Source organism: Heteronotia binoei, chromosome 12 (genome assembly GCF_032191835.1).
Source record: "Heteronotia binoei isolate CCM8104 ecotype False Entrance Well chromosome 12, APGP_CSIRO_Hbin_v1, whole genome shotgun sequence".
In the NCBI taxonomy this organism is placed as follows: domain Eukaryota; kingdom Metazoa; phylum Chordata; class Lepidosauria; order Squamata; family Gekkonidae; genus Heteronotia; species Heteronotia binoei.
Window position 1 is genome coordinate 30,314,357 of NC_083234.1, and position 9,923 is coordinate 30,324,279.

A 9,923-nucleotide genomic window follows, 5' to 3' on the forward strand; every position below is an offset into this window, starting at 1 on the left:
ATCATACTATAATAGTTGAATTAGCAGACAATTTTAACCACCAGCACTACTACCAGAAAAGATGGAAACCTTTGTGTACTGGCCTAGGAATAAGTCCCAGTTTTATTCAATGGTACTTAACAAGTATAGGCTTAGGGCTTCATTTTATTCTGATGGCGGTTTCCTATAATTTGGGGCCCCATAATAACCTTTCTACCCATTTATATGGCATTTTCCTTGACTCCTTAGCAAAACCCTGAAGTAGGGTTGCCAGCCTCCATGTGGTGGCTGAAGATCTCCTACTTTTACAATTGATCTCCAGGCAATAGAGATCACCTGGAGGAAATGGCCACTTTGGAAGGTGGACACTATAGCATTATATCCCACTGAAGTCCCACCCCTCCCCAAACTCCACCCTTCTTCAGATCCATCCCAAAATTTCCCAACCCAGAGCTGGCAGCCCTACTGTGAAATTAGAGAAGCACAAGGGCACAACTATCTAGTAACAACTTATGAACCCAATCATTTGAAGCACTTTTTTTGGAAAGTTCCACCTTATGCAAGTGGAACCCTCCAGTGGTAGGGCTGCTCTGTCGCAATCCAAAGAATGCAGCTTTAAACGATCTGCTGCTGCGGTCTCTCCCATGAGTTCTTCCTTGGAAGTCTCTCCTCACCATTGTTCCCTGAGTTAGTGCGAGCTAACTCACAGCTGTTTAGCTTCTGGCTCACACATTTTTGTCTTATTTCAGGAAGGATGGCCCCAGAGCAAACTAATTTATGCAGTAGCTGAATCGCTCACTCACAGCTATAACGCCAGAAGCTCACAAAGCAGAACTTTTGCTCACAAGACTCCACAGCTTAGAGAGAGCATTGCTTCCCACCCCCATTTGCTGTGCTGCACACCTGCCTATTATGGCTGAGTGGGGGGGCGGGGGGCGGCAGAGAACTAGAGCCTCTGGGGAGGAACAGGTAGGAGAAGCTAAAGCTGTCTTTTCTTCCACTGGAGAATTTAAAGCTGCAGAGAAGTTCTCAGGGTTGTGACCCGGCAGCCCTATCCACTGGCCTAAGGAACAATCACGTGTATATACCACAGCCGTCTTCCACGCACAACATTTCTATCTTCTAGGACAATTCTAAAGCTAGAAAATAAATGGAAAAAAAAAAGTTACCCTCTCCTTCTTGGCTCTGTCCATCCTAGTTCTATGATCCAGCATTGGGGCAGCTGTCAACTCCCAGGGGGATAGATCTCAAATCAGTCTTCCACACAATGCCAATATGCCTTTCTCCCCTTTCTTGCTAGAAGGACTACTCCACCTCTGGCTGTTCTTTAGCAGAGAGCACAGTTCTTCCTGTTGCAATTGAGGATATTCCACTTTCTTAGCTTGTTTATTTCATGTATAAGGTTGCTTCCTCTTCTTCTGAAGTTCTGTGGCACGTGACAAAATTTCCTCTTCCGTTTTACCTTTGGTCTCTGGATTTCTCCCTGCCCCAACCTGGGTGTGTTTGGCCTTCTTCCTTGCTTCACTTGGTGGTATACAGAGGAGGAAAGACCATCACAAAAGGCTCTCTCTTGCCGGCGTGCATCTTGTTGAAAGCAAAGCAACTAGCCCCTTTCCACTCCGAAAAGTTCCCCTTTCCTCCCAGGTAATGGAGCATGGGAGTTCCGCATATGCCTCTTACCCACCCACTGACTTCCTCTCGATTCAGTTACTCTTCTGAGCTCACCATTAGTTTTATTTACTTTCTGGCTTGGTGATGTTCTCCATTTTTTTTTTTTTTTTTGCTGTCCACACAGGCTGCTTCCTGGGGTCTCAAGACAAACCCTATATTGCCATGGCAGTAGGCAAAATCCTGTTGCTGTCCTACATCACCTGAGCCCCTCCTGGCCTGGCCATTAAAGCGGTCATGCGGAATGGTGCTACCATGGGGATAGGACTTAATTTAGATGGGCATAACAGCCACATTATCTCTCTTTTGTTGATGCTCCAGCAGCCGCTCGACTGCAAGACTTAGCAACCCAGCCTGCTCCCATAGTGACGCTGAGCCACGGAAACCCATTGCCTTGTGGCAAACAGTTGCCCACTTGAAGGAGGCAGGCTCTTGCTTAACCAGTCCAGGAAATGGCAAAGAGGAGGGGGGAAATAGAGCATCTGACTGAAACATTGCCCACGTCATTGCTACCATTTGCAAGACCTACAGTTAGCGTGGTTCCACTACCATCATGCTTGTGCTATTAATAGACGGCAAACCCAGCCATCTGTGTGCATTAAATAGACAGGAATCGCCACAGTGCATTCCTGATTATCGATTCTGATACTTAAACCACCTACCCACCTAGCTAGATAGACTGAAGGAACAGATACTCCTCACCAGCTGCTTAGAGCAATATTCTGTAGTACAAACAATAGTTGGACCTTTTCCACATGATGATGCTTTGCTAATTCTGGACTTCCAGATGGCAGACTTCCCTGCCCTCGTCCTAGTTGTGGTTCCTTTCCCAGAGCCACCAGGGCCTTTTCTATATTTAACCAGTAATTGACATACCAACATACTATTGTGTTAACATGTCAATTACTGATTTAAAAAAAAAAATCCTCAAAAAGCTCTCAGTGGTAGTACATAGGGAAGATAACTGCCATGGGATTTGGGAAGGGAAATGTCTGGCCTGTGGGTGGGACTAGAAAAATCTGGACATTCCTGCCCAGCCTGGCTTTGCTGGATATTTTCCAAAACACCACAGCAAAGCAGATTTTGGAAAGATCACAGAAAAGTCAAGGAAAACCTGGATGGTGTCTGGAAACATTGTGACGCTGTGGGGTAGGAGGTGAGTGTCTTCCCAATAGCATCCAAGTCAGGATGCTATTGCCAGATTATGCAAGTGTAAGTGACCGTAGTAAACTAACATATTTTATAATAATAATAATAATAATAATAATAATAATAATAATAATAATAATAATAATAATAATAATAATAATAATAAAATTTTATTTATATCCCGCCCTCCCCACCTAGGCAGGCTCAGGGTGGCTAACAGCATTCATAAACATACAATACAATAAATATAGAACTTTAAAATTAACATTATTTAAAAACCAATCAGTACATAATTAAATTTAACTTAATCTGACAGTGGCAATGGTATTTCCGACGCTATTTCTGTCAGTTTACATAGTAACACAGGTCCTTAGACAGAACCATATTGGCGGGTCCCTTTGTTAAACAACCATAACTCAGCAGTCCGTGTACGTCAGCTTGAAGAGGGTGGTCTTGCAGGCCCTGCGGAACTGATCAAGGCTGGCTAGATGCCTGGACTGGCTAGTTCCAATCAATGTGCACTTTTCTGTCTTTTGTTGTTCACAGTTTGTGTGAGCAGTGTACAACCTCTCTGTCTTTGGCTTTTTGTGAGCTTCAGACAATATTTTCCTTCTCTACCTTTCTCATCTCCTCTTCTCCCATGTCCTTATTTCCTTTACACCTTTGCTTCCTCTACCGTCCCTGCTAGAGGACTCTGTCCTCTCTTTCCTCTGTTTAATCAAAGTCTCTTGGCTTTTGGACCTCTTCCCACGCCATTTCCTTGTTTTCAACCTTTTTGACTTTCCACTCACCCCATTGTTTGAGCATTAAATAACTGAATATCAACACTTACTAATAAATAACACTTATGGCAAATCACGGAAAATAATCACATATTTTCATATCAGTGGTGTATCTCTTTGCACAAAGTCAATAAAAGCTTGGGGAGAGTCATAAACGTCCTTTCACCTCTCTTCCCTTCTTGATTTGTTCATATGTTAGTTTTGGACAGTTTTTCAAAGCCATTCTCTTAAGTAAAGTATAAGGAAGAGCCCCACTTGGGAACCACCAAAAATAATTCTAGATTCGAGTCCAGTAGTACCTTAGAGGCCAACAAGATTTTCAGGGTATAAGTCAAAGCTTCCTTTGTACTTTGACTCTCAAAATCTTATGTATATCAAAAATCTTGTTGATCTGTATGTTGCTACTGGACTGAAATCTAGCTGTTCTACTGAAGACCAACATGACTAACATATAAAACTAAGAAATCATCCCCCTACGTTCTCATCAATGGTACCCGTCCTAACATTGTATTTTCTGCTTATAGAATTACGTGAGACTCACAACATATGCAAGATATTTGCAAATTATCAGTTTGATTGTACCATTGCTTTCTTCCCAAAGTCTTAGAACAAGCCCACCCCTTGTGTAAAAAAAACTGCTGCTGATTTTCTACAATGCCAACATGCTTTTTCATGTGTTTTATATATTTGACTCAGTCTTGAAGGTACAAGGCACAGTGATGTAACATTTTGTAATTTTCCCATTTAAGTTTTATACTTGTAACAAGTCCTTCTGTAAAAATATGGTGCCAAACCTGTTGCTAAGCATCAAAATAAGGGGGCAGCATAGTTTCAGACAGAAGCACAGTTTTTAATAAGTCCAGCTCTTTCTCTGCAGAGACAATGGCTTCCTTTCTCCCTGTTCCTGCCCATACCAAGTCCTGGAGTGGACTATGGGAGTCTAAAACAATGACCCAGTTTTAAGGAGCAGAGATGTCAAAACACCACAAAACCCTCTTCATGTTTTATATCAAGAGCACACGATCCGTCATTGACCCCAAAACAAAGGCCCACCAAAGTGATATCCTTATATAATTTCCAGTGCTAGCCAAGGACATTTAAAACACTTTCTGAATGTTGGGAAGTAGCTACATTTGACTACTTGCTTTTAAATGCTGTTTACTACTTTATGCTTGTAGATACTGTAATAATTCCCTCCTTGCCTTCTTGTCACATTGATCTTCTCCCCACCCTTACCCGGCTACATCTGTTGCACGCACCTGCTTCCTCCACCATAAACTCCTTGCTTCTGCAGACTCAACTCTTCCTTTCAGGCATTATGGTCAAACTGTTTCCCATACTTCCTTACCTGCTGGCACTTTTTGCCTCTCAATTTTCTCATCTTTGGCATCGCTTCCATATCCAGCCCCACACATAGAAGCTCTCCCTTCCTTCTGAGTAATTTCATTCTCCGCGTTCAACTGCTGTGACCTTTGCCCCAAGCATTTGGAAAATTTACAAATATTCTAGTCTCAAAGCCAATGGGAGTGGGAGCAAAGGAATCACAGGCAGGTGACGGTCAGGCACATTCCAGCCTTATCAATATAAGACTGCTGATATATCTCGTGCATAGCTCAGATCTAGAAGTCACACCCAGCAATGTTAGATCTGATCTGGCAGAATTTTCCTCATTCATTTGTACCAGACCTGCTTCCTAGTAAATGATTATTTACTTATTTATTTCTTACATCAAAGATTGGTGAATCCTAGGGACACTTTCATGGGAGTTATTCCCAAGGCGTAGACTTGCTTAGGATTGCCCTTTTCAGGGGTAATTTCATAGAAAAAGAGGTGCTGGAGCTCATTAGCACAATTCATTTGCATAACTCATTTGCATAAGTTTGTCAGATCTTGGAGTTCAGCAAAATTCTCACAGGGGGTTTGAACAATGGAGTCCAGAAGCAAGGATTTTTTTATTGGGGGGGGGGGGGGAGAAAGAAAGAGTGCAATAAAATTTAGAGGTCCTGGAGCTCCACTCCTGTGAGCTCCTGCCCAAAATGAGGCCTCTGAAAGTGAGCCTCTCTCCTGCCTGCAGTATGAAAGTGAAATGTAATTTTAAAAGTGCTTGTGCTTAAATCATCCAAAAGATACACACCGAGGTGGATTTATAATGACATTTCAGCCTCCCATAAGGTTCATGTCACTTGTGACACAATGCACCATCTGACGTTTTTAAATTTTCACCCATCATTATTTCCATAGAGTTCAGTATATATGGGAATGGCTACCCCTCCATCAAATTTCTTAATCCTGTATAGAAGTGTCTCTTTGGTTGCTATAGGAACATTTTCCTCAAGTATATTACCTTCTTTGTGCATAACTGTAGACATCTGTGGCCTAGCTATTTTGATCACTGTTATAACTTACGTGGCAAGGTATGGAAAACCCCTTGCCAATTCCATTTGTGGGTATCCCTCGCTCTCTCACACAAAAGGGCATATATCACACCAGGGCTCAGGGCTGGCTTTGTAATGAGATAACTTGAAGCAGTCACCTCCAGTGTTCCCTTTACACTGAGTTAGTGTAAGCTAGCTCACTGCTTTTTTAGCCTCCAGCTCATGCATTTTTGACTTAGCTCAGGAAGGATGGCCTCAGAGCAAACTAATATATGCAGTAGCCAAATTGCTTACTTACAAATTTAATGTCAGTAGCTGACAAAGTAGTATTTTTGCTCACAAGGCTCCACAGCTTAGAGGGAGCCTTGGTCACCTCAGTAGATTTTCAGGGGGGTAGCAATTTCCCATTCCACCTGCTACCAACTCAGGTGGGGCCTGGAGATCTCCTGGAATGCAACTAATCTCCATGTTTCAGAGATCTGTTCCCCTGAAGAAAATGGCTGCTTTGGAGGGTGGACTTTACAGCATTATATCCCACTGAACTCACTCCCCTCCCTAGGCTTCACCCCCAAATCTCCAGGAATTTCCCAACCTAGAGATGGCAACCCTTTGAGTCCAACCACCTGTTGTTGTCCCTATCTGAATCCTGAAGGGGGCATCCAGCATCTCCTCACTCCTCCCCAAGCAAACAAGCTGCAAACTCTCACCAGCTTTATTCTTCTTGCAAGAATTCAGCCACCATTTCTGACTCTTGTAAGAGGAAGGAATCTAGTGAGAGGCAGGGGTTCCCAATATTGTTGAGATTGTGGGGCACTATTGGATTTTGAGACTGAGGAACAGGTGCCACCAAAAAAAGAGAGAAGGCTGCCATTGCATACTGTGGTCATTCACAAAATGTCAGGAGGTTGCAAACTATTTCCCATTCTGATGGAAGCACCTATTCTGGTGGACAGAAAGGCAATGCTTCCTGGGTTCTTCTGAAGCCCTGCCAGCTTCACTGGGGTGGAGGAAAGCCAAAATTGGCCTTTTGCTATGGAGAAAAGATGTTTAAAGCAACTGCATACCAAGAAACCCATTGATGGGCACCGTGTTGCAGGTGGGCACCGTGTTGCAGGGGGTCACTACTATAGGGGCATATATGGCTTGCTCCAATATTTCTGAAGGGGACAGTGAAGAGGTAAGGAGGGTGATGTTCTCCAGCTCCTGGCTAGCAGCAGTGGGAAGGCGTGAGGGCAGGGTAGTAGCTGGTGTACATAGTACAACAAATAAACAAGATAAAGGTAGAACAGTTCAATTCGTGTCCAGTAGCACCTTAGAAATCAACTGGAGGGGGGGTATGAGTCAGTTCTCCTTCCATCAGATATGAATTGCTATTGAGATCTGAGTCTTTCTGTCCCAGTCAGGTGGGACAGCTGTTGCCAAGATAAGTCAGGATGCAGTGGTAAAATGCTCATTGTAATCAGCTGATTGGAGGATCAGAGGGAAAATACCTGGGGGACTCCTTTAGCAGATAAGAATCCTAAAATCCTTGAAACTGGCAAGCCTTTCTCCCACATGCAATTTAATAATGTCAAAGCATCTCATGAGTTCGTGTGAGTTTCATTGGAGATCAAGGTTGGGAGAGAGCCTGCTGCAACAGTAAGGCAGCAAGCAGGTGGAGTTCAGGTAAGGTGGGATGGGCTCTGCCCTGGTCATGTTGGAATGGAGTGCTTCTCACACTGGTATAGCAATACTAGTCAGTATCTGGTGTGTTTGACACTGCAGGAGATGTGCAGTTTGGGAAATCTAGCCTTGCACATTATCTAAAACAGAAAGCAATTCCTCAGTTATGCTTTGAAACTGCGCATGGGGTATCAGGAGCAGGCTGCAGTTTTAAGTGCAGCTAAGGAAATAAATATTTATGAAGACAAAATAACATATTTAAGAACATAAGAGAAGCCATGTTGGATCAGGCCAATGGCCCATCCAGTCCAACACTCTGTGTCACACAGTGACCATATATATATATCTATCTTCTCCATATTTTTATCCAATCCCCTCTTGAAGCTGGCTATGCTTGTAGCCGCCACCACTTCCTGTGGCACTGAATTCCACATAGAAGTACTTCCTTTTATCCGTTTTAACCTGACTGCTCAGCAATTTCATTGAATGCCCATGAGTTCTTGTATTGTAAGAAAGGGAGAAAAGTACTTCTTTCTTTACTTTCTCCATCCCATGCAAAATCTTGTAAACCTCTATCATGTCACCCCACAGTTGACATTTCTTCAAGCTAAAGAGCCCCAAGCGTTTTAACCTTTCTTCATAGGGAAAGTGTTCCAAACCTTTAACCATTCTAGTTGCCCTTTTCTGGATTTTTTCCAATGCTATAATGTCCTTTTTGAGGTGCAGTAACCAGAATTGTACACAGTATTCCAAATGAGACTGCACCATCAATTTATACAGGGGCATTATGATACTGGCTGATTTGTTTTCAATTCCCTTCCTAATAAATCCCAGCATGGCGTTGGCCTTTTTTATTGCAATCGCACACTGTCTTGACATTTTCAGTGAGTTATCTACCACGACCCCAAGATCTCTCTCTTGGTCAGTCTCTGCCAGTTCACAACCCATCAACTTGTATTTGTAGCTGGGATTCTTGGCCCCAATGTGCATTACTTTGCACTTGGCCACATTGAACGTCATCTGCCACGTTGTCGCCCACTCACCCAGCCTCAACAGATCCCTTTGGAGTGCCTCACAATCCTCTCTGGTTCTCACCACCCTGAACAATTTACTGTCATCTGCAAACTGATTTCTTAGTCAATAGTCTTTGAATCTATGTCTGGGTCAATATTCGTCAAATCTGGCTTCTTCGCAGGAGTGGAGTAAAAGGACGGCTTGGAGAAGGACGCTCCCACCCCATCACCGCCACGTTGAAAGGAAATCGACCCCTCCCCTTCTTCCGCAGTCAGTCGCTTCCTCTTTGTAGCTCCAGACGTCTCTAGGGTTTCGAAGGTGCTTTTCCCTGGACTCTGATTGGCTACCTGTTGTTGGACGGGGTTGTGTCTCTTCAGCTAGTTCGTCAGGTTTCTATGCAAAGAGATATGGAAAGAGAGATACCGGGTTATGCGCAGCACCCCTTTCTTGTAACAATCAATCAAAGTTTTCCATAGAAAGGGGGAGAGCGAAGGTGTAACAACAGGGATCAATCAGCTTTTGAAATAAAAGAAGCATTTAGCACAATCAGTGCCTTGAAGTGATCATGCCGTCTGCACAAAGAAAGTTCTGAGCAAATAAAACCCTCCTGATTGTTGGCTCACCCTGTTCACCCAGTGGCTGTTGGAATAGAAATCGCCCTCTTTCTTTCCTCATCGACATGCATTTTATTTACTGACCAAGCAACGTAAAGACTATGTTGTTTAACTATGTGTTTTTCCACTGGTTATTCAATAAATGCATATTCTGCCTGCCTGCAGGATCCCACGAGTATGTGACTGCTCTCAGGAAGCTGACCCATTTCCAGAACATCTCTTTGAAAATAAAAGCCATGATATAAGAGCTTTTAGTAGGAGTCGGACCCACCAAAACAACACAAAATAATGTGCAGGTCTTTGCATTCTGCATAACTGGTCAGGCGTCTGGATGTTAAAAAACCAAACAAAATAAAGGGGGAGAGGGAAGAGTTTAGGGGAACATTCGTTTATATACCCCGATTTTCTCCCTAATGGGGACCAAAGCAGCGTACATTATGATCTTCTCCTCCGTTTAATCATCACAACCCTATGAGGTAAATTAGGCTGAGAGTGTAATTGGCCCAAGGTTACCTAGTGGGGATTTCATGGCACCACTGGGGATTCAAACTGGGTCTTAGTTCAATAATCTTAACCGCTGCAACGCATTGTATTTGAATTTTGCTTGTTAAGTATTTAAAAGCACATAAACTCCGTTGAGAGGGAGAGAAGTCTTTCGTGAGCATTGTACTTTTGTTCCT

At 43.3% G+C, this 9,923-nt stretch overlaps 1 protein-coding gene across 2 annotated transcripts in view; it reads right to left on the bottom strand.

The window, feature by feature from the left end:
* Positions 1 to 5,056, bottom strand: part of GCK (glucokinase) — a 43,699-nt gene extending 38,643 nt beyond the window's left edge. The window contains exon 1 of one of the 2 annotated variants that reach the window (XM_060251321.1): positions 4,927 to 5,056. In XM_060251321.1, coding sequence (XP_060107304.1) covers positions 4,927 to 5,025 — 99 coding nt within the window. In that variant the 5' untranslated portion in view covers positions 5,026 to 5,056. Of the gene's footprint in view, positions 1 to 1,148; positions 1,743 to 4,926 lie in introns of those variants that run through there. The other variant, XM_060251322.1, reaches the window with a different exon arrangement.
* Positions 5,057 to 9,923: the final 4,867 nt, after the last annotated feature.